Source organism: Augochlora pura, chromosome 10 (assembly GCF_028453695.1).
Source record: "Augochlora pura isolate Apur16 chromosome 10, APUR_v2.2.1, whole genome shotgun sequence".
Lineage (NCBI taxonomy): Eukaryota > Metazoa > Arthropoda > Insecta > Hymenoptera > Halictidae > Augochlora > Augochlora pura.
The window spans coordinates 34,515,172-34,540,447 of record NC_135781.1 but is presented as its reverse complement, the minus strand read 5'-3'; the positions used below and the strand labels follow the sequence as shown (position 1 = coordinate 34,540,447).

The 25,276-nt window shown below is 49.0% G+C and overlaps 1 protein-coding gene across 1 annotated transcript in view; it reads left to right on the top strand.

Moving 5' to 3' along the window:
• Window positions 1–1,359: 1,359 nt before the first annotated feature.
• LOC144475545 (protein Skeletor, isoforms B/C) overlaps window positions 1,360–25,276 on the top strand; it is a 37,802-nt gene continuing 13,885 nt past the window's right edge. The window contains exons 1-3 of the mRNA XM_078191542.1: window positions 1,360–1,432; window positions 18,738–18,987; window positions 20,336–20,447. Of these exons, the coding sequence (XP_078047668.1) occupies window positions 1,360–1,432; window positions 18,738–18,987; window positions 20,336–20,447 (435 nt within the window). The remainder of the gene's footprint in view (window positions 1,433–18,737; window positions 18,988–20,335; window positions 20,448–25,276) is intronic.

Sequence of the window (25,276 nt, the reverse complement as noted above, 5' to 3'; positions counted from 1 at the left end):
ACATCTGTATCAATTGCAGTTTGCAATCCATGCAGACAAATATTATTTCAAGGTCTAATAAATACTTTTAGACATTGCCAGGTGTCCCATCGTCGTAAGGGATAACTAACGATTCGGGTCAGACATTGAAGATCTTAGAGTTAGCCCGAGTCCCAACGAAACTACCGCTTAGAGCTGCTTGTTCTACGGTAGCTCTATCGCTACGTTTAGAATCGATGGGATGAGTTTGCCCGCAAGTTTCGAGCACGTTTGGCGTCCTCCGTGTTCGGTGGTAGATTCGAAATCGTTCGCTATCAACGCGCAGCCAACGTTCAACGAGGTTTCGCGCGCAGATAGAAAGTGCGAACGCATTCGGTAAGAATCCAAGGTCTCGAGGCCTGTACCGAGGGATTGTTTTTTCGTGCTGTAGGGAAAGGTGTGCCACCGCGAACGGTCGCCGGTAAATTTCTGTTCAGTCTCGGCTGTCTCGGTCAATAGTCAACACGTCCGACGAAACACGGCTTTCCTCGGGAGTTCCTTGGTCGATTCAAGTGTTAACACAATTCGCTTCGGTTAGTTCCTCCAGCTTGTGCACGAGATTTTATTTACCGATAAATATTGGTTCTACTTTCTCCGTCTCTCTCTCTCTCTGTCTTTCTTCCTTTTTCTATCGCTTTCCTCGCGTCGCACGTTCAGCCACCGATCTCTCCCGCGATATATAATTAGCGTAGGCGAAATACAAAATTCTGAGACCATTTAGAGAATTCAATAGCGTTCATTCTACTATTTTTGGCTCACTAAAATTGTTGAACAAAGTGATTTTTAATTTCTGCTCGTACAATAAATATTAGACGATTTTCATTTTTTATAGAGATCCGTAGTTTAATCATTAAAATCTCGCTTGCCTCCGTAAATTTTATCTACTGCTTGCACACCTATTAAACAACCCTCTGTTTTATTTTGAGATTGGATTTCCTTGTAGAACTTTAAATTAACCCGTTGACGCCCGGAAGGTCCGACGCGACGCAGCCGTACTCACGAAATTCTGGTGGGGGAGATTAACCTTGTCGCGTTTCCCGGATGGAACGTTCTCAAGGAGACCGCGATACGATCGCTGTAAAGAGAAACAAAACGCGATTCCCTGATCGCGACAGCTAGGACACCAGCAATCGAAAGAGGAAGGGACTGGGCCGACAAGTTGGGGATACAACCGGGTCTCCCATGGTACGCCGTAGCTTGAAACAGTGTTCCTTTCGAATTTCCAGATCGAACATAAGTGCGCGCGTGTGGTTCGTGTGTGTATACATGTGCCACCCTCCGCGTCGTCGACGGTAAGAGGAAGAGAAGAGGACTCGGGCCAACTGGAGCTGGAACCGAAAAATGGATGCGACGCCACTGCGACTCATTTCCGGACTCGGCCTGCTTTTGTTCGCCTGCTCCCTGTCACATATTTGTAAGTCAAAATTTGCTTAACACAACGAATCGATCCGCGTTCTTATGTCCAGACGTTATCAAATTGCTGGCTAACAATGTGTCAATAAATGCTAGCTTAGGAAACGAATCGGCATGTTTCGAGGATTTAGCAAACCTCCTCCGTACACAAGCAACCTGTTAGCAATCGATAAAAAATAATTAGCGAGCACTTAGGGAGAGATTAACGAATTATCGAGTACCAGCTTCGGGTACCAAGTTATTGAAAAGCAGCCTTTTTAGGAGCCTACACTCGACGCCAAATCTAAAGAGTCCGTCAAAATGGCCGGTTCCATGTGTTTTATTTGAATCCCTCGTCGACATCCGAGATGTGGTCTGGCATTTATAATTTATCATTCACACAAAAATGACATTGTAACTTTAATAACATTGCTATTATGATAATAATTTTATAACATTAATATGAACTTATTATCATATAAGACATCGGTTTTACCGAAAGACGCGAGTAAGCGCATATTTTATCGAAGGAAGCGAGAAGTTTACCGTTGCATATCGCAGGTTGCAAAATTGATATTTCCAAGGAAAGTTTTAGTAAGGATCGTTAAAACAGTTTGACGAGATTTCCTTGCGATTGTGTTAGGCGCGAATGCACGTGGACGGGTGTAGGCGCGCGTTTTAGCAGCTTCGAGCAAAGAGGGTGATTTAAAAAGAATTTTGACCATCCTCGAGCGACCGAGTTTTCTGCGCTGTTATTTACCTTAGAGGCGAGAGAAGCGTGAATAATCTACCTGGTTCGGCATAGAATGCGCAATGGTGTGTACGTTGTAGTACACGGTCGATAGTCGATAGGAATCGCGGCGCGTTTCATATTTGCGGTTCAACGTGCCTTTTCCCTCGGAAAAGGAACATTTCAACGAACACGTCCGTTCGCGAAAAGAAACTCGATTCGCTTCTAATTCGCTAGTCAATTAACCGTCGATTAGTGAGAAGACTTTCAAACGTGGTCTATTCTTGTTCCCCAGACACATCTAGCTCCGATCATATTTTAATTAGGTAGATTACCAATTGTTTCAAATTAATGTAACTAATGTAATAATCATAATGAAATGTCGTAACGCTAATATAATGACAATTTTAGTTGAATATGAACGCGATTTAATATTTTTAATCAGGCGTGCAATGACTGCAGAGTCGAAGACAATGATATTGAAGACGACGGTAGCTCGTTGATTAACCACTTCATGCTCGGGTTATTTTTGCAAAAATGTAACTAAAGACATCAGGTTTACAATAATATATAACAAAGAAAACAATATCCACCAGTTCGAACAAATATTCAACAGCGTCTGGCCAGGGTGGATCGTTCATTTTTTATACAAACTACGAACAAATTGAAACCGGCGAGTAGCGCTCGTGTTGATGTGATTGGGCACGCGTGACGTGCGCGAGCACAACGCTCTAAAGCATTAAGTGGTTAAACTGTCGCCAATTGTCCCGAGAAAGATGGCCACGTATCGCCGGCGACGTTTATGGTAATTTGAAAACTTTGAGCGATTTAGAAGGTAAATTGCTAAGGGAAACGAGAACGTGGCTCGCCGTTGGAAAGACGACAGCAAATGCGTCGCCGTAATTGCATAATGGCCCTGGTGTGTTCTCGTCGAGATACGGAGCCCTGGCCTGGTTTTTACTTGAGGACTTTCACTCCGCATCACTGGCTCCTCTCTCTCTCTCTCGCGCGCACGCTCGCTCGCTCGCTCGCTCTTTCGGTCTTTTCCTTCCCCTCACTCCCACTTTGTCTTCCTCTGTGTTTCTTCCTTATTCCGTTCCTCGCATCTTTTGTTATTCCCCGTCGCCGTTGTTTGTATTTTATTTCTCCTTCATCCGCGTTCGTCTCGATAGCCTTCGCCCTCCCTCCCTATCGTCTCGTTGTCGATATTCGTCACAGCCGGAGAAAATCCCCCGCAACCTCTGGAATTTTTACATCTGATACTATTGGCCCTCAACTGTTTATTTATATATTTATTAGTGAGAATATATAGCCGCCCTACTTTGCCATTACTAATTTGCCACTCTTCAGGGCGTTTTACAATACGCGAAACATTTTACATTTTAAACGAAACTAGAATAATCTATTATACACTGCTTAGAGTTCCATTTGTTCTCGCTTCTTTAAACGCGCTTTCATTAATTTAAAGCTGCAGTTTTTGGATGACGGAAAGTGTCAGTTGCGACAATTCAATTAAAGAGGCATCGATCTCGAGGGCAGCCTTTGATCTCCAACACCCGCGCTCTACAGGCAAAACCTGAACGATGAATCGTCAAGATCAGCGTTCGTATCGTTTGTTCCCGGATCTGCCGACGGTCGGTCAGGCCTCCGTTGTTTTTGCAATCAATTAAGCGGCAGCACGAACCACCGATAATCCTCGTGTATTCAAGGCTGAATACTCTACGCCTGGAGACGATTTAGTTGGAGCACCCGGTATAAGGAACTCCCCGAGCTGTTCGCCGGCATTAGTCGGTTTCAAGTACGGAATATTGTTTCTGGAGATCCCGCCGCTCAAATTGCTGGCATTTAGCGGCTTATCTGGATTATCGTTTCCCCGCGGCCGGCCAGGGGGAAAGGAAGCGTACCCGCACGGGGGTTGAAAACCGCGATGCGAGCGTCTCTCCTCCCCCCCTTTTCGAAACGCAGTGTTTTTTCTCCCGTTTCATGCCTTCTCCGTCTCTACCTCGGCGCGCGGAAAAGGATTAAACGGGTGGAGCGGATTAGAGACGATTTTTTTCCCTCTTTCAATCCCCATCCCCCTGTTCCAAGGAAACAATTCCGTCCGGAGGATTCGGGCAAAAGAAAAACTTCGTACTCGCTGGATATTCGATTATTAACCCCTTCTCTTCTTGAAAGTTTGTGCAAAGTTCGAGGCGCCTCTCGTTCGATGTACAAATGAATTCGCAGCTCTTTCGTTTGAAAATGAATTTCTCCGAGATAGAATTTCTCTGGAATGTTTATATAATACAAGGTGCGGAGAAAATTGTGTCTCTCTATCTGTATAGCCATACTTAACTGCTTTGGACATGGGGACGTCTCGATTTATTATTCTATATATTTTATCAGTTCGACAAACGTATTGATCACAGAACCGAATAATAAATGTTTTGTAAAGCTGGTCTTAACTCGTTCGTCGACGTGTACGCCCACTTTACCTATTTCTTTCCGTCTCCGGTAGCCGGAACAATTTTTAAGCTAATACAAGTAAAATGCCATAGAAATTTCAGGAAATAGATTTGAATACTAAATGTTTGCAGAAAAGAGTGGAGCGTTTTTCATAAAGAGAGATGATTTTCCTCGCAGCTTGTACAGCGACAATGAACAGGTAACAATGTTACCGCTAATCAGAGTTGTTTGGAGGCTGTACACAGTTCCGTGAATTGTAGCCACGAGATGTCTGCTCCATTTCTAGCACACGCGAACGTCGGTTTCACGTCTGACCCACTTATCGACTAATTCGAAAGGTTGGCTGTTCCAAGGTCGATCTCACGTTGTTCGACGAAATTTTACCTCGGGCTTTCGGGGCCGATCGGATGTAGTAGGTGTAGAGACAAGGACGTCGCCCGTGTCGCAGCCGTGGAAACACGTGGGGAACAGTCCGACATGCCGGATCTGTAAATTGCTCGCGAACGGGGAACATTCCGCAGCGAATTAGAAGCAGAGAGTTGTTCGAGCAACGGCAGAAACGATTGTTCACGGTGGATCAACTCCGAATGAAGTTCTACGACCGCCACCTCGCCCTCCCGCCTCTTTCTCTGCTTTATTCCTATTTCAGATACTTCTTTCGCGAAGTTGCTTCTCGGCCCAGTCTGCCGCTTTTATTGTCCGCCGCGCACCGACAGACTCTGAAAAATGCTTTATCGAGTTTGCGAGGAAACCGTCTCCCGGAGAAAAAAGACCTCGCGATATGAAACATTTCTCGCGGAACTGGAAACTCTCGCTAATAGTCTTCCGTTCCGCTGAGGACTCCGCGAGAGCGGACTTTCAAAATATTTGATTTGCCGAGCTATACCGGTTGCTCGGCACATTGAATAATTTGTTTCATTAATACACGCACTATCGAGAAACTTGGACGGATCGTGGCCCTCCACGTATATCGTAGTAGGCAGTGTCGGATAATATGCCATCGCTGAAGTGGATTTTTATGAAAACAATACAAAGGTCCTTAGAGGTTTCGAACTGGACATCTGTGGTCCAGCGGATTATATAAAGGTTCGAGGACAGATTAATCGGGCGCATCCCTTCTACTCGCGAAATAGGGTGCAGAGATCTTGCTAAACTTTCGGGACACCTTGTGTACTCGTGCTAGGCTACAAAGAGCTAGATGGAGATCGAGAGAGAGAGAGAGAGAGAGAAAAAAAAGAGCTGACAACGCGCGCATGTAACTTCCAATAAAGCAGTTCGAGTGCTCGATCGGCACTCGTCAAATCTCGAATCGGACAATACCCTCGCGGCACGTCCATCTGAAATAACCCATAAGGTCTCTCGAGTGCGCATTTATACATATAGGGGCGGTAGTGCGCCCTCCGTGGCACACACGACCACCGGGTATCCGTCTGCACAAGTAGCAAAGCTACGGTTTATTCTCTCTTTTTTTATCTCCTTTCCAGGGATTACTTCCGGGTCAGCAGTCGGGCTCGATTGTGTCCAATCCGCAGGCTTACAGATTACCGGACACTTGTCGCTCGGTTACGTGACGCGTATCGCGTGTAATCCGTAGATTTTTCCGCCGCGATTTTCCTCGATAGACCTCTCTCCGCGACGCTAACGTAAATCCCTGCTGTGCGCCTAAACGTTCACTCGGTGTCCGCTGAAAAATACACCGGGACCAACGTTTCGACCAACTGGCGCGAGCACGGTTTTTCCGGGAGCTGCGACGAACGATTTGCCTTTTCGCGATTCGTACGATGCGAACGCGAATAATTATCGAACCGTTGATCTTTGCGCGAAATAATAATACTTCTGGTCGATTTTAAAGGGCGTCAGCTAATAGCGTGTTTAAACCCTTGTAAAATATATCCTAGTGAATTTTATAAATTCCAAGATCGATGTTCAAATAACGAAGGAAACTCGATCGAACGCGGACAGTCGTTCGCCAAAAGTTTTCCGAGAAAATCGCGTTGCGAAGCTGATCGAATCCAGAGGTTTAATGGCGCCGATGCAGGTGAAAAACTACGAGACCAGGCTGGATATATACCGACCGCGAGACGGCGCGGCCGTCGGTTGCAAAAGTAATCGAACAATTTTTCCCCTTTCTTTTTTTTTCATCCTGCTTTCCCGTGGGATTACTTCCGGTTGAACGAGTCTCGCTCAGTCAGGTTCAATCTCCGTACTCTGTGTCAGATTACAGAGTACTCGCCGTAGTAACATCTATAGTAACACGTGTGTAGTATGTAAACTCTCGGTACGCGTGCGCGAGTCTCTCGACCGGGCTCTCTCTCTCTCTCTCTTTTCCTCTTTCCTCCCCTCTGCCCCGTGTGTGCAACTCTGCAGCCGTCCTGCACCCGATGTAAAAGCCTCGATGCACCGAGGTGCGCGCGCTCGCGGGAGAAAGAGACTGATAGAGATAGAGAGACAGAAAAAGAAAGGGAGAGACGGAGAGAGGGAGAGAGAGAGAGAGCCAGAGCTCGATGCATATCACGCTCGCTTTCTTTCACGTCGGGCAGATTATAACGCAACTTGAAATCCATTCAATCCGACGAATTATTACTCCGGATTATCATAGACGGCAGCACGCAGCGTCGAGTCTCGGAAAATATTTTAATGGATTTTGGATATTTCTACCCTTCCATGTCGGCTCGTAATCGATACTCGGCATCCTGTTGATGCGCCGCGCGGAATACGAGCTCCAAGGATTTTTGATCTCGGACTCGGTTTTGAAACTACTCCATCGATTCGGATCCGACTATTGTCGACGACCAAACACCGGTTTATTTACCGGTTCGGTCGGATTCGAAGCAATTACGGTCATTAGTCCTATTCTTGCGTTCGCTGTGCCTTGACACGGATGCTCAGCATCCTGTAGCGATTAGCTTACAGTCCAGGAATTCGGTATGTTGTCGTTTCGCTGTCCATGATCTGGATCGCGGAGTTGCGGCGATCCTGAAAGGTGAACCGAGTTGATTCGAGAGGAATCGCAGCGGGAGACCGCAAACATTGATTTCGAGCCGCAACAAATATTCTTGGCATTTGACTTCTTTGGACATTCGATGCTCCTCCTATCTCGTACAAACGTCTCTGCGTACACTGTGTAGCAAAAATATGAGGCCATTCGATTAAATTTTGTATCGTTATCCTTGTAAAGCGGTAGGTTTAGTGTTGGTGATCGCAATCAGTTGAAACTAACGCAACAATATCCTCGAACTCTTCTATTGCCGCCACTATTTTGTATTCGATCCGTTCATTTATATCGCGGATGCGACGGATAGGGGTGTGGCGGGGTCCAATGGCGGACCACTCGGTATATTGAACTTGTAGCGGAATCGAAGCCCCCGAATGTGTGAAACCGCGTGCTTGTCTCCCAGCAAAGATGAGGATCGCGTGTGCACGTGCTCACACGCAGAGACAGGGTACTCCAAGTAATTGGAGTCGGTAACGGGTGTACATTTAATGCGTGTACTTGTTGCTCGCACGCCAGATGCGCGGCTCCCAGCGGAGCGTGCACGACGAGGCACCGCCAGACGACCACCCCGAACTTCGTGTGGTTTACTGTTAATAGATGTAAACGACCGATTCGGGGCGAACCGGAGGGACTTCTCGATCGACTGTTTCTCTAATCGATTAACAGTCCCACCTGTGGCCGGCCGTTTAGCGTAATGGCACTGTCGCAAATTAACGCCCGAATTCTGAAGATAGGCGGTGTCCTTCGTCATGATCGCCTCCTCCATCGTGCCACGGGAACGATGCATCGGTGTACTTGGAATCTGCGAAACCCTTCGTTACCTTCGTTACTCGGCGATCGCACAGTAATAGGTCATTAATTTTTTAAATTGCGATCATTCAGATCGCGAAGATACATTTAAGAAGAAACGAAGAAACGTCGTTAGCAGTAGCCTCTTTTGCTAGAAAAAATCCTGCACGATTGGCCAACCGTGCAAGTAGCTTCAAACGTTTCGGCCGACAGTGTCGATACAAACGTCACGCAAATCGGGAGAGGTTTCTTCCAGCGACGCAGGGCTACAAAGTTTCTGGCAAATCTTTGCGCATCGGCCCCGGAATCCCTGACACCGAGGAAAGACAGATCAAGATTCGCATCCCCCGATCGTGAAAAGTCCAATTCCATCCTGGGATCACAGTGGCGTATTCACTGTGTCGGCCAATACAAAACGTCGGGTTTGCATTGTCGAGGCGGCCTACAGCCCCTGTACCTTAATCTATCCGCAATCAAATGATCACCGGGTCCCCCGACGGGACGGACTCCCTTTCTTCTTTCATGGTATTTTCTTATCGGCTGTTCGGGGGAGTGGATAACCTGGAATTGCATCGTTCGGTCGTCTATCCTACGCCAAAGTGAAATGAAAAGGCCTCTGGTGTAGAAAGAGAGAGAGAGAGAGAGGGAGAGAGAGGGAGAGAGAGGGAGATGGGGGCAGAGATAGAAAAAGCAAGGGAGTATCACGGAAACAATTTAACTAATGGAACGGTATTGCCCGTGGAGATCCGTGATCGCGGATGCAACGTCGCGAGAGCGCATTATCCACGTCTTACCGCGTCTCCCGTCGCCGATTCCAATTTTCTGGGGGCCGAAAGGTGTTGCCCCTTTAATCGACCCCCGTCGCGTTAAGCGGTCGATTTCAAACCAGGATGCCAGATTAAGTAGCTCGATTACGGACGCCGTCCCTTTTTCTTCTTCTTCTTCTTCCTCCTTTTCTTCCATCGTCGCTTTTCGCGTAATTAAATTGGAAGGAGGCTGCACGCGTTGAGTTACGATCCCCGCGAACCCAGGAGAAACGCGAACACCGTTCGATTGGCTATACAACGGACACGCGGGGAACAATTTGCTCGTCTTCTGCATAATGCTTTTGTTGCCGGATAAATGGCCGACACGTGGCACGACATTACCGAACCCTCTCGCCTGTCGTCCTTTGTTTCCTTCATGAAATACCGTGCCGGCTAATGGACTTCTACAATATTTTTTCACGTGTACGACGCGAATTTTCTGAAGCACGTGAGCACGATTATCGATAAAACACGGCATTGTTGCGGATTTTATGCATCGATGTCAGAAGCAATCGGTTTCGGGGGGTTCGACGGAGCGTAGAATTTTTCAGGCGTGCTCTCTCTCGGCTTCGTGTATCGATGTCGAAAAAATCGGTTTGGAAAATTTAACGAATGTTAGTATTTTTTACATGTTTTCGATTCGAACGACAGTAGCTATATTTATTGAATGGTGTAGAAACCCCTTTAATAAACATTTTTAAGTGTAGAGGACTCTTTAACGTTATTAGTGATACCACCCACACCTCATTCCCTTATTGACATCCATTGTGCTACGTTTCTTAAAAACATCGCTATAACTGCTGTCAATACTGTGCGAGATACGGAGTTCGTAGACCGTGGTGTCGCTGCGAGATTGGCGACACGGTTACCAAGCTCGCTTAAATGGGGTGGGAATGCGGATCGCGGCCGAAATTGGCAGGCAAATGTTCCGATATCGATGGAACAGAGATCAGGGTGACCGAAGGGGACGATATTACAGCGACGTGTCTCCTCCGACTTCATGTTTGAGTTCCACTGCGATATGAATGTCTCCCCATGGGGGTGTCGTCGCATATCGATTGGAATGAGGTGCTAGCTACGCGTGCACGTATTCATGCATCGGTGTGTCTACGTGTACAGATAGGAGCGAACGCGTACGTGTATCCGCGTGTCGTCCCGTTCGAAGCAGCCCTACGTTGTAACGCGAATTTCGTGGGAACAGTGGTGTCGAAAATGGGGGAGGAATAGGGAATAGCGAGCAATCGAGCAATAGCGAATCGTGTTCTGGACGATGACACGGTCACCGACGTTTCTCGACGATAATGCCATCGGTCCGGAACATTTGTCACGTGCCGGGCATTAGAACGCGCTCCCGCTAGCTTATCGGTTAATTAACAATAATTCTGGAGTTCGCGCAATTCGGTCCGACGGACCATCGCGCGATTTCGTGTTTCTATCGTTCGCAGAATTTTTCTAGGCGTCAAAAAATTCTTTCGACAAAACCACCTGCACCGTCTATCGAATAAAGAAATATGGATTCTCGTCAGAGGATCGTAGTGTACGGGTTAAATAAACTCGTTGCGGTTGCCGATTCGGGAAATGATCTAGCGCGACCATGGTTATCGAGTTACCAGTTCATAGCCACACGCGTCCCCTAGCTGCTATAGTCGCTTAAAACCCCGTCTCCCGATACTATCTGGAAGATAGTGTCACCCTTCGGAGTCGCCATTATCCTAAGCTGGCTTTTAACGAGCAGTCGCTCGATCAAAGATAGGTCCTCGTCCCTATGCATAAATAATTGTAAACAGAATCGGGTCCCTTTCCTTGGTTCATTAATGAAATTGTGGCGAGCACCGTCCCTTTTAATTATTCTTCTCACAATCTCCCTAACTAAGACCTAGCTCTTGCGCACATTCTGTTCCCGAGCAACTGCTCCGGGAACCTTTTAGTTACAAATAAATCCGAACGGCTCTCGCCCAGGACTATCGGTACCTTCCTTTTCTATTCAATTTAATCGAAGGAACAAAGTCTTCCGACTTTTCAGTCGAAACGAGATTCTAAAAGAGTCTCGCGGAAGCTTAATTGTCTACCGCAGAATGTTTAACCTCTCCCAGGCATCGGCCGCCGTAAATTTTACTGGCCCTGTTCGTTCGGACCTCGGTAGATTGAAGCAAAGCGATAAATCGGGGCCGGGAGAGGTAGGAAAAATAGAGGAAGCCGGATCGGAAAAAGATAGGCGACAGGGGTGAGTTTCTCCCGCGGCTTTATTTCGCGATTTCGGTGTTTGCCGATCGCCTTGAGCCCCTAGGACCTTCGCACCGGCACGAGTTCTATTTCCGTGAGATCTCGTTTGTTTCCGGGCAACCACCGGAAGGCGTCACCAGTGTTTCCAGCACTCGGTCGACGCTCGTTCACGATCGAGGATCGCGAGAGTACCTCGAGACCGCGGCCGCGTTACTCTCACGGCAAACGAGGCGCGAGAAACGTCGTGTATCCTGCACGGAGAACGGAGAGAGGAGAGGAGAGCTCGAGAGAACAGGGAGAGACAGAGAGAGAGAGAGAGAGAGAGAGAGAGAGAGCGCGAGAGAGAGGGAGGGAGAGAGATGGAGAGGGGGAGGGAGAGGGAGAGTCGCGCAGTCAGTTCGATATTGCCAGGGGGTGGCGCAGGGTGGTCTTAATGCATTTGCCGAGGTAGCTATGGTACGCATCACCAGTCACCCTTTCTGCAAGCTCAGCATGCCCTCCCCCTTCGCTCCCTTTCTCTTCGGTCCATTCTTCGTCTCTCCTCTTCGTTTCTCCACTTCGTCTCTTCTTTCTCCCTCTTCGCCGTTTTTCTCTCCTTCCTATTTCTCCTCATTTTCATTCACTCGTGAGATTCACTCTTTTCTACGCTGTCTCTAACTTTTATTCTCCTCCCTGCCTCTTCTATCTTACAATCTCTCTCTCTCCCCTTTTCTATTCATCTAGCTTTGCCTCTCTATCTCTCTGTCTACGCATCGGTGCAAATATTGCGAAACAGCATGATCGAATCTGAGAAGAGTAATAGTGCCCGGCGTGCATAGTCTCATAAATGCGAGAAGTTCGAATTCGTAGAAATCTTTCAAAGTTTCTATTATAAAATTTGCTCCGATAACGTGACTTATTCGAGCAAGCATTTTCTATGAAGGAGTGTACACACTTTGTAGTATTATAAAATAATCGAAAAAAAAAGATCGAGTATTAAACGAAGACGTAAGCCGTTCCTTTTTACCTAGTTTTCTTAAGTCGAGGAGTTCAACATTCTTTTCACGGTCGTGCAGTTTCTGTAAAACACGGAAGAAAGCAAGATCTATCTATGCAAGATCGCTGTTATCCCAGGGTCTAGGGTAGGAAACTATTCAAATTACTTCTCCTTCCCTCGCAGTAGCCATTTTTGCGAGACGGTAGCGCTTCCCTGTTCTCCTCAGCCCTCTCAGTCATTTGAGTCTCCTCCTCCATCGGCTTAGTCCTTCGCAGAATGTTTCTTCTTCATTTGCTCCTCGACGCAGGTCTCCGATTCACCTGTCCCTTTCGTTCATTCCGCCCTCCTCTCCGCTTCGTCCCTCTAGCACCGAAAGTATAATGGATCTAAAACGAGCCGGCCGACCCCTTGGCTTTAATCTCTTAACGGGCAAACGACAAAAAAAATATCATTCGTATTCTCCTTGGAAGACGACGGCGACGGCGACGGCGACGACGACGACGACGACGACGGACGGCTGTCTGGCTCGATCAATTAAGAGATTGCCTTGTCTGCGACGATTATCCGGATTAACCGGTGCGCGGCGAATCAATGCACGGATTAAGGGGTTCGAGGATTCATGCTGGAGCCGGAATCTCTCGCCGGTCCCTCCGATTAGGCGCTCATGGTTACGATTACGGTAAACTTTGCGACCGGTCGCGTAATGCTCGGCAAAAATTCCGTTGCGCAACCATTTGTCAATTAAAACCGGTTGTGCAACTGCTCGATGATTTTTTCAGAAACTTATCGATTTCTTTGTAGTCGTTGCTCGTCCAAAATTGATTTTAAGCGATCGCTAAATTTAGGCGAAACGGGAAAATCGAGATGAGACGAGACGAGTTCTCGAAAGTATCGCGACGTAACTTCTTTAGTTTATTCATTAGCTTGTTCTTTTGGGAATACATGCAGCGACCTGAATTTCCTAGAAGCGATTGCCAGTTACATATTGCCCAACTCCTTCGTTTGGCAGGTGTTCGCAGGGTATCGCGATCGTTCGGGTGATTTTCGGGCGAGAGGAGAAGTGGTAGGTGTGCGGGAGTTGTTCGAGCAGAGTTAGGGCAATCGAAGGTCCTCGAGGATCCTCGGACGTCCGGTTGTTTCACGAGGAATGGCAGCGTCGGATGGCAGGGCAGCATTACTTTCGGATTCACGGTAGTGTCGCGGCAGCAGCGGCGTGCCGGTCGGGAGCACTTAGAAAATCGATAAGCCCTGGCTCACTTGATCCGCCGTTGGCTGCTGCCAGGCCATATCTTGATTAAAATCAGTGCCGCCCGGCACTCTCCTTTCTTCACCCTTCTCGGGGCAAGACTCGCCCCTCCGGAGCACCGATGAATCCGGTTAGTCTCGTTAACGTCTTAAGTCACCGGCTCGCCTCTCCGCCCCGCTGCAGCTTCTCGCCACCCTGTGCACCATCCTCCGGCACCCAGCGACATCCCGCGACACCCTCTTCCCTCCGCACATGCACAGACTCCACCGAGTTGGGGGACAATGAAGCGTCGTGCTTGCTCGAAAACTCGCGCTGCCACTTGTGCTGTAACGCGTGTCCGATAAAATCAGCACCTCTGCTCCGATTAAACCGATTAAACCGGGGACAAGCCGATGCATCTCCGCTGCATCTCGACCCATCGCCGCAGTCTGTTTATCGAGGATTTCCTCGTCGATCCGGACGATCGTGATTTCAACGTTTCCTACGAATGGCGCGAATATTCCTGAATGCCGCTCGAAAGTTTTATCCTTAGATCGCGGATCCACGCGTTCGTTCGTCAAGGAAATAATCTCGGCAGTTTCACATCGCGTAACAACGAATAGAAAAACTGTCTCCATTGCGTTTCGAAGCCGCGTCTATAAACGAGTTCTCTTCCCGATCTCACGGTGTCCTGTTTGTTTGCCGAGAGAACCGAGCCAGGCGGTACGAAAAGTGAAAGTGCATCGCGTCTGTATGCAGGTCTAACCGACATAGCCGGTCACGTACCGATTCTCTCTCTTTTTGTGGTCTGATTACCCGGCGTTATTCGCGGCGGGTTAAATCGGTCCCACGAGGCCAACGGTATTACGAAATCGACGGAGTATCTCGTTCGACCGATGCAAAACTCGATAGTTGAGTTCATCGTTACGTTTGTCCGCATTCTTCTTGGCGGTTCTCGGTGCGAACAGAAAACCAAGAATTCCTTCGAATTCCAAATCATTTAATCGATGAAATCAAATCTGGAAACAACCTAGAAACGTATAATTTTCTGGAGTATGTCGCGATAAAAATGAATTTCAAAATTCTAGTTAAAATTTATCGCAGCCCACGCAAATGGGTTACGATAGTAGACACTAAATTGTTCACAATGAGGAAAATGTGGCTTACGCAGCTGCGACTCTAACCAACGCGTATGTGACCAACGAATGAAACCTTCGAAATCTCGAAGATTCAGAGACACCGATCTATTCGAGAGTTTTTCCTTGAGAATTTCATAAGAAACACGGATGCAGCCGTTAATCGGACAATCGTCGACGTAATCGTCGAGAGAAGGTCGATTAAAATAGAGAATATTACCGAGCGAACCTCGGCAAGAACGATGCGCTGTATCCTGTTCAATGGCATGCGAAAAACAAGGCTGCCTCGCGGTTTCCCGCTTCTCGAACAGCGCCGCGCCGCGCCGCGCCGCGCCGCGGGCCTCTGAATACGCGGCTCATAGATTCTGCCGGGAAACAAAGCATCATTCATTGCTAATTGATTTCCCAATTAGCTGCCGTGACTCGGGCGAGGCTGGCTGTGCCGTTACAAAAGCGACGACGGACAGCAGCCTCTAGCTCGGCCGTGTTTATTCCACGGGAGAAATTGTAAAATTTCGCGGCCGCTCGGCGAACATCCTCGACAAATGGCGATCTTGAATGCGAGCGAGAACCGCGGGTCGGCTTCCTCGAAGGGAGACCAGGCAATAACGGAATATTTCTCGAGACTTTCGCCGTTGAACGCGAGCCCGGAGGCGCGCGAACGCGGACCGAAGCCGTACAAACCGTCGACCTCTCGCATCGACCAAAAAACATTTGCCTCTGATTAATTAACGAGTGGCAGCCGTAGAAGATGCCTGGAACTAGCAGACGCGTACAGTCGGGAGGAAAATTCAGCAGAGCCGTCTTCGGAATCTATGATCCGTCGATCAATTGCGCCCACTCGACGTTGAACAATGAAGTTTAACGACCAAGGTACGGTACAGTGGAACAACCTTTTATCCGAGCCTCGTCCGGTCCCAGGAAGGACGACTTCGCTAGACTCTACGGCGCAAGAATGGCCGCTGTGTTGTTAAAAGTTTGCCGTCTCGATGGTTCAGCGACCCCTGTTAGCAGTTCCAGGAGTGAAACTCGGCGGAGAACGGTGGTCACTGTTACTCGCGAGCCTCGGCGCCGACGTTTGTCCCTTCGAAAATACCACGCGAGCCGTCGCAACAATTGTTTAATCGAGTCGGCTCTCCCGACTCGCGCACGGTCCGGGTATATCGTTTCGCTGGGGCGAGATAACGAGTGAATTTTTCATGACTATCCTCATTAAACGGGTGCCCCGGGGGATCCGTAGAATCCGATCGAAACAGCGAAGACCATCGACGCGAGGAAGTAACGAACCCTGACGGATCCCGACCGCGATTGTGTGTTTCGAGCACATGCAATATGCTTTGTGTCGAGCCGAGCCGCCCCAGGGCTAAGGTATTCCCTCGCCGAACAGCCTACGACGAAAGCCCGGGCTCTGAGATCTACCGAGATCTACCGGGCCGAAGGACAACGCGCCGCGAGTCTCATCGAGATCGGCCACGGATCACCGAGCCGGAGGACCGTGGGGAAGAAGCTCGGCTGAGCGATGTTTGCCTCGCTCAAATGTTGACCGAACCACCCTCGCCACTCCGGGATCATATCCTGCTTTCAGACGAACCTCTCAGGATATACGCGGACCAGGCCCCTCGTCCTAAGATGTCCGTCACGATCTCGAGCCGGTGCTCCACCCGAGGAACCACCCGACGGACACGCGAGATTCCTTCGGCTGTACTCCGAAGCCGCTGACGTCTTTCTCCAGTCGCTAACGTCCAGAACGATTTCTCCTGCGAAGAAGGAAAAGGATATTTGGCGCGGATGCTTTCTATGCTCGTCAACGGAAGGCTGATCGTAATCCTTTATTAACTCGTCGCGCTTGCAATGTTTCAACGAAAAGACAATACCTTAATGTTCCAATAATCCGGTGTTACAGAGTCTGTACAATTCCATTCTTCAGAGGGCCAAGCGTGAAACGAAAAAGTGTAGCCACGAGTCCCGATGTTGAAGACCACCCACGGTGAACGAAGGTCGTGCAACCGGGGGTGTCGTGTTTAAAGTAGCGTCCCATCGGCATCGTCGCGTACCGTTAATTCGTCGCGGTGATTATGGATCCATTAGTGTGGCAGCCGACAAATAGCACGGTACAATCCAATAACCGTCGCGGCCCATAATAAAAGGGGAGGCAGTTTAAGCACCAGTCGGGGGTAGTTTAGGAGGTACGCACGCAGAGCTCTGCACGCTCGCGCGCACGGTCTCGTCGAGCGAGTGTTTACTAGTAGATACCCCCGGCCACCGTTCTTCCCAGTGTATTTCGAGTAGTCTCTCCACGGCCCTCGCGCTCCCTCTCTTACTCTTACACACACACACACACACGCACACATTCTCTCCGTCTCTCCTTCCCATTCGCACCCTCTTCCGTTTCATTCATTCTGTTCTCTTCTCCCCTCTCTTTGCGCTAACGCCGGCTCACCGATCGCTATCCGATTTTAGTTGCTCGCCGGCGCAACCACGCGTCGAGGGAAACTGAGAAAGAGAGAGGGGCGATGTCCCCCAATACCGGCCAGATAGCGATCACCGCGTTCATTGTCGCATCACCGTAATATCCTGCCGTAGACCGAGATGGGGTGTGTAGCGGCTGCGAGGACGATGACGACTACGACGACTCTGACTCGAGAAGAACGGGGCTCTCGTTCACTAACACCGACGCTGCCACCAGCGAACGGGTGAACCAGGGGGGCGGGGGCGGGGGCGACTCCCCGAGGGTGGACTAAAAGCCTCGAATCTGCGTTTCGGAACAGCTCGCCGGCTGAGCGCCTAGCGACGTGTTAATTATCCTCGTGTTTCGCGAGCTGCAAAAATCGCTGGATCGCTGGGGGACTGTTCAATGGGAATCCATCGAGGACAGACTTTTAGTGATCCGAGCGACGCGCGATTCGATCCCGGGCACTTTGACGTTTAAGGGTTCGATCGTGGATACCGTGGTTCAGAGGACGACGAATCAATCGAGCGATGGACTCGATCCGGAACAGTGTCTAAAATCGAGCGAAGTTTCGATCCGAAGCATCGAGTTCCAGAGAAAGCCAAGCTAGTAGCAAAGAACCGATTTGTCCCCGTTTTTTATATTCGAATTCGTTTATTCGACATACCAAATTGTTTAATATTTTCCAATGTTTAATCCGCGGACCAGCGCGTGCCCTAAATTCAAATTTCCGATTGAACCATTAAGCCGATTGCGCTGAATTTCGAAGAGAAATTCGCGTGAACCAGAAAGATTTACGGGGCGTCGTCTATCCGCTTGAAACTGGCGTGTTCAATTTGAAATCTCGGGGACCGTGGAGTTCGTAGAAGAGGTCTCGATTTTTTGCGCCGCGGCTTTCCGAGTACATTCCTCGCCGAATCTGCTCCCTCTTCCTCTTTGGTGGTTTTCTTTGAACTGTTAAACGCGGCCGCTAATCTCGAAACGTTTCAAGGCGATCGGCGGAGCCGCGGTCGAATCCGAAACAGTCTCGCATAAACGTTCCACGATCTTTACTGCTTTACTGCCGGTCTGGTTGGGGGGTTCTCCTCCTATCCGGCCGCTTTATGGGCCTGTCGAGCAAATGAAATGAAATTCATGCAAATCGCGGCACAGCCGACCGGTCCGTCCGCCACCGCTTTTGTATCGGGGCGGCGATGCGTCCAACCTATATCACGAGGGTGAAACCGTGCTTCCCCCTGCGCCAACCACGAACCCGAGCTCCAATCCAGTCCCGTCCGTCGTCGTCTTTTCGTGGTCCCAAACGTTTAGGGTTGGCCTGCGTGGCGCGATTGATGCTCTATCGCGAAGTCGTAACGAACAAAAGTTAGTTGCGTCTTCTCCGATTAGAAATCGCGACGCACAGAGGCGTACCTTATTTCAAACAGTTGGTTAAAAGAAAAGGGTAATAGCAAGTTAATATCTCAATATGAAGTTCATTCTTAAAGATACCATTTATTGAACGTATGTCCTTATTTTTGAACTATTCGTTTAAATGATTGGTTGTCCGATTGCAGGCGATGCGAGAAGAGGAAGCGACTACTACGGCACATACATCGGACCTCTGAACTGCTCGTCCGATGGGAACCAGCACGTCTCCTGCAAAGGAGTCAAGGGCGTTGTCTACTGCGTGGACGACTCGACGTTCTTCATTAAGGGCTTTACGTACGATGGGGCCTTGATGGACGTGTATTTCTGGGCGAACAACGGAACTACTCCTGGCCCGCACGGTTACATAATCCCGTATCCGCCGGTGGAGTTGGGCGAGTAAGGCCCGTTGTCCATTCCTAGTCGATACTTTCACCGTTGTTGGCTTCCGCCCGACGTGATTGTTAGTTTTCCCACGACTCGCGGCTTTCGCAACGCGGCTCTCCCACGTATCATCCGATGGTATTTACTTTTCGAATCATTTGTCCCATCTTGACCACCCGGATAAATCCATTTCCATTGGGACCAGGCAAGCTAAGCTCTCTGCACTCGGTGCGGTTTTATCCGCTAAAAGTAGACACTTCTTCCAATCTAAGCGACTTTTAACTCACGGTTGCAACATTTGATAAAAAGCCTTTTAAAACATCGCAGCAATTGTTGGTAGACATTCGGGAGCAAAAAGTTCAAATCGCAAGACCTCTTCCGTCTGTCACGTTTCAAAATGAAATGTTACCGTGCAAAGGGATCGGGGGGTGGATTTTCTATGGGTGCGATTTTTGGGTGGCTCGTAGGGCCACTTGAAAGGGAGCCGCGAAAGTCTTTGCTATGCCTTGTTCTCGCACGAGCGACCACGAACCAAAAGGAGAAACGCGTTTGGAAGGTGGTTGGTAGCGCGTGCGGTCAGGGTTGACGCGGGCTGCAAGAAAGGGAAAGAAAGGGGAAAAGAGAGGGAAAGAAAAGAGTGTAAGGGTGGGATGACTAGGGAGGCCGATAGGGGGGCAGTCGGACGAAAGCGGCATACCGTAACCAAGGGATGAAATGAAACTCAAAGAGCATGTTGTGCGGAAGTCGTGGGAGGGGGGGTTGAACGTGGATCGAGGATGGAAACAGGAGGAAGGCCGGACGAATGGATCGCGGGGGTGCAGTTAATAAAACGGGAATTATACGCCGATCTCGTTCGGATTTCATCCGCGCGAGCACTTTATTACGTTTCGTCTCGCTGCCGCGCCGCGCCGCGCCGCGCCGTTGCTGCTCGTCTCTGTCAAGCTCTTGGAATAAACAGCCACTTCGAGCACCCCGGTTCGAAACTGTGTTTTTGTAAATTGACTACGCCGGGGTGGCTGAATTCGCCAAGTTAAATAACTGCGGATGATCGGTGTCGGTAGTTCCACCTTCATTTGGATACGATACTGCTTTAAACTTTGATTGAACGACCGAGGCCATAGAAGTTGAATTTACTTCTTGAACGCTTTTGGTTCCGACGCTTCAATAGTTAGCAAAAACTTAACAATTGCAATATATTATTTAGAACACGTTAACACTGTTCACGATAGCAATAAATGGCTGGGCAGTTATTATTTTTGAAATATTTTTCGAAAGCTGGTCGATGGTTGAAAATGTAACAAGCGTTGTTGGAACGGTTAAAGGCACGATGGACGATCTTTACCGTTTCTTTTTGTCTGCCCAGGGAGCCGCAGAAGCTACAAGCGTACCATAACGCGGACATCATTCTGGAGTTGCCTGCCGGGAAGAAGATACGAAACGCGAACTGGCTGAGCCTTTGGTGCAGACGATTTGCTGTGAGTAAACTTGGATGCACTCGATCTTCAGGTGTCGAAACCGATAAAAAGTATTCCCGCGCAACAATTAGTTGTTCGATATGGCAAGAGCTCTCCTCGCCGCAAAAAGTTGATCGCAAATACGATGGAAACGCGGCCGCGGACGGAAACGAAGTCAAACGTTGGCTGGTATTTGCGAAAACTTCTCTCGAGTTTTCGTGCTGGCCGCGGATTATGAAACAAGCTGCAGGAAGAGGGTAATAAAAATTACCTCGACAGCCGGTTTTAACTTTGAGCATGGATTTAAAGTACCGAAGTTCCGTGCGTGTACGTCCGACGAGAGAAATTATGGGATTAAAGGGAATAAAATTTGCCGGATTGGGGGCGTCGCACGGATTTGAAAACGCGGGGAAGGACACGAAGAGAGAGAGACAGAGAGAGAGAGAGGGGGAGAGAGAGAGAGGAAAATACGGCGCACGAATTCCCGGAGCCCGGGGAATAAAACGACAATCCTCCGTAATCTCTCGCGCGGTATTTCCGATAAATTTGTGCGACATGCTCGGCGTCTCGGCCGGGAAAGACGGCGCCGTTTCGTTCGAAGGGGCTGCGATGCGCGGAGAATGGAGATAACTTGATTTTTGAGGAGATCCACGGGGCCCCGTCGCCTATCGGACGCGCATTCGTGGTCAATGGCGCGTGTCAGATGGATACGGAAGCCGGGAGCATGGGGAGTGCACGCGCCCCCGCACACGTGCACACCCTCCTCGCCGTTTGTGTGCACGCATCTAAGCATGCATTTAAGTCGTTTCTCTTCTCTGCACCTCTCGCCTCTCGCCTCTCGCCTCTTCCGTCTCCGCGCTTTGCTTTTTCCGGTCGGTTTGGGACGGATGGCTCCTGAAAACAGGCGAATCCGGGTGTCTCTTTAATTGTTTGATTCAGACAGGCGCGGTGTCTCGTAAATGAGACCGTAAATTAATCGTCGGAACCTCGGCTGTCCTCGGAATTTTATGGCGAGATTTCATTTGGTGGTTAGTGAGACTTTTATTTGGTAGTCGGAGAACATGTTAAATCTTACAGGATAGATGGAAAGTAGCAATCTACCTTCTCCTTAATTCTTTTATTTCGTATTCTTTTATTCGGTTTTTTTTCTGATTAACATAAAATTAATCAAGCTCTGAAAACAGACGAAAGACACGGCAATTAGTTTGTTTCTGGTTAGAAGAAATTACTAGCGTCCCTGCTTATTGGATGATTTATGAAATCTTGATAACAAATCTGTCTCGTTATTGTAGTGCAAGGGATTAGAGTGAGTGGGATTACGGGAGACGCGAGTTCCCGAAGACAGAGACGATAGTAAACCGGATAAGGACGCATTAGGCACTCAAAGGGCCTAGATGAAGGACCTACGGAATACGAGAGAACGAGTAGCAGCTCTCGAAGGGCCCGAGGGTTAATAAGAACAGAGATTCGTTTGTATCGAGCAAATTTGTGCCCGGTTTTACGGGCATTTTACGGTGCAATATCCTCGCACGCTCCGCGCGGAGGGAGTCGCGCACTGCTTAATAAATCTGTCCATCCCTTTCGCGATCCACCCTCGCACGCCCACTCGCTTACCCGCAAATCCAGCCGGGTCGTTCGCTCGCGCACAGAAGTCAGTGTATCGCCAGCCAGAAGATTTCCGAGGGGAGAGAGCGAGTGCGAAGGCGAGAGCTAGAGAGAGGAGGAGAAACAGAGAGAGAGAGAGAGAGAGAGAGAGAGAGAGAGAGAGAGAGAGGAAAAGGAGAAAAGGTTTGAAACGAGCATATCGACGACGCGGAGAGAGAGCCGGAGCTTTTGCTCTTATATTAGGAGGGCTTTAATATCGAAGTCTGAGGGGTGCTCCCATACCGTGACAACCCTCCATCAGACACGCTCTGTCACCGCAAAACGCGCTGTCCGCCGCCCATGGTCCGTTCTACAGGGTGTCCCGTTACGAACCCAACGCGCCTCATCCCTCCCGCGTCGTAAGTGATCGTCGAACCTTTCGTTATAAATCGATCCATCCCACCCTCCTTCTCTCTCTCTCTCTCTCTCTCTTTCTTCCTTTATCTTGCACTCTCTATCGCCGAGTGCACCGATCGGGGAACACGAGTGGAAGCCAGACGCCGCGACAACGAGGAGGTGGAGGGTTAGGAAGCGGAGGATCCGATGAATGTATGATCGCGATTTTACGATAGGAATACGGAAAAGGGCTTTCGCGTCGTTCCACCAGAGATTAAAGCCCTCGCCTCCGAAAGATACACCTCGGACTCTGCTACGATCGGTCTCGAATATTCTGTTTCCACGAGATACTGGCCTGCAGACTTTAGATTTTAGCAGCGATATAAATAACGATGGAGGGAAGCAATAGGAGGGGTGGATTTTCTGCTGGCTCTGCCAGAGGACTCCTCGATAAGGTTATTTATTAAGCCATCCTATAAATTGGTGGTGTCCACAGTTAACGGTTTCTTGAAATATCTGTGGGCAAATGATTTTTGGGAGTGCAGGGTACCAGACACCTCTTTGAAGCGACAAACTTCAGGCCTAGAACGATCTTGTTGATCTCCGAGATTAAAATTTCCTTTTCGAAATCGATCAAAGCACTTTCCTTCTACGTAAACCGCCCTGTATCTCCTTTGCGAAACTCGCGGAAGATGCTCGAGGCGAACGCGTGCGATTGCGACTCGAATGCCTTCTGTAGACTCTAAACTCGATCATCCAAGCTCCTTTCCCTCGCTCGCTTATCGCTCTGTGATTACGCTTCGAGAAGTATAGACCTATTCGTGGCACGAACCGATGGTATGATCTAATAAAAGAAATTGTATTGTAAGCAATGAAATCACAGGAACGGTTCGGGAATAGCAATTTAAAACAGACGAACCAGTTGCGGGAAGGTGTCGATCGCGTCGCCAATCTACACAACGATACGAATAATTCGTCTATCCCGAAAATTTCAGTTTAGAAAAAGTAGATCTCCGAAATCGATGCGGATAACTTCAAAGAGGAGAGATCCGTTCCATCAGTGATTCACAGAAGCCCGAACCGTCTCGACGTACCTCGGTTCTCAAAAGTAGGAGGTGAGCGAAGGTGGCTGATACACAGAGGGGTAGACGCGGGTTTTGCTTGGATATCCGGTAGACAGGAACTGTCTGTCTATCTGTCTGTCAGCCGACACACCCTCGCGCATCGTCGAAGGATGTATTGTCAGGAATAAGCCTTCTTCTTGTTCGGTTTTCCTTTCCTCCCTCCCTCCCCCCCTCCCCCCGTCCGAAATGCGCGAGAGACGGGGAGAAAGAGAGCCCGGGCTTTCTTTGAAAGGAACCGTGGAGATATCCACGGTCGATATCAAGCCGACGTCTCAATGGGCCACTGATTCAGATGGGATTTAGTAATTTTTTTCCTCCACCCCCTCGGCCCCCGTTCTCCACCCCGTTCGGTCTCGGCCGACGTCCAAAACGGCGGCGCTTTTGCTCGCGACGATGGAAGCCCGCGGACGCGGTCTCTGCCTCCGGATCTCGTCCGCGGGGCTTCCTCGGGGAATCCGAAACGTTAAAGCCGTTGATCGGTCTTTCATCTCTCGTTCCCCCCCGTTCCCGACACGCTGTCCCCTCGACGAATCCATCGGAACCCATGGGAATCACCGTTTGACCACTATCGAGGAGCCGGCGATGAAAGAACGCCCGAGAATTCCGCGGCTACTATCCCTTTACCGTGAGAATCGGCCATGGTCGCGCGGCGAGACACGAACTATTACGGAAATGAAAAAAACCGAATCGCGTTATCCCTCGATCTCGTACGTGCCTCGCGCATTTACGAATGCGGTTCGTGCCGCGCAAATTTAATCTTCCCCCGGTATCTTTCACGCGATTCCTGCGCGCGCAAGCCATTGCTCCTCCGCCCCGCAGTGGGCTGAAAAGACAAACCTCTCTGTCAAAATCAAAGAGCTTTTCATCAAAGTCGAACAAAGTTGCTATATTTTTTATGTTATCCCTGAAGCGTATAACAAAACAAAAAATTGAGAAAATGTCATTCCAATATATATTTTTGTAACTAATATTATCAAGAAAATTATAACGTATCCAATACCATCTGCATATAAATTTTTTATGTCATTGTTAGACGTCGTTTCCAAAGTAAGGTAATCCGCCATTGCGACGGGCTCGACAGTTCTAGCATTCAGCGGTAGCGGCGAAACGATAAGTGAAAATTCCCGGGGATGTTTTGGTCGTTCCTAGTTTCGGAAGTTCCGAAGAATATCCCCGATTAGGTTTCTTAAATGGTAAATTATGTGTTCGGTGGTGAGCCAATTTAAATTCCATCGGGATGGGTATCCGTCCAACCAGCGCAGCGGTCGGCCGTGATGGTTGCGTTTTAACCGGAAGAAGAAAGGGTCGTCCTGTGGGCGTGTCACGGCATTTGCATCTGAATTCCCGTTCTCTTTCCACGAACACTGGAGTTAATTAAACGCCTCATAGTTTTCGGGGAGGGATGACGAAGTACGAGTGCTCGTGGCACCAAGTGGACGTTCCTAGACCTCGGAGAACGTCGATTAATAACCGTTTCAAACGGATCCCAAACACCATTCCCGAAAATAATAGGGCCCTTGGGAGACAATACAACGGAATTCTCTTGCGAACTGCTTCGCTTCGGGGGCGAGGAATTCGACTCTGCTTTATCAATTAACGAAAAGTAGAATGAATTTCCTGGAGCTTTTCCAAGTCGCCTAATGTTACTATGGAAATGTTGGCCCTTTTACTCGAAACCGAATAGAATTTTGGAAACCTCTCTACAACTTTCCCAGAAAAGCGAACAGCCCCCGGGACATAATTTTC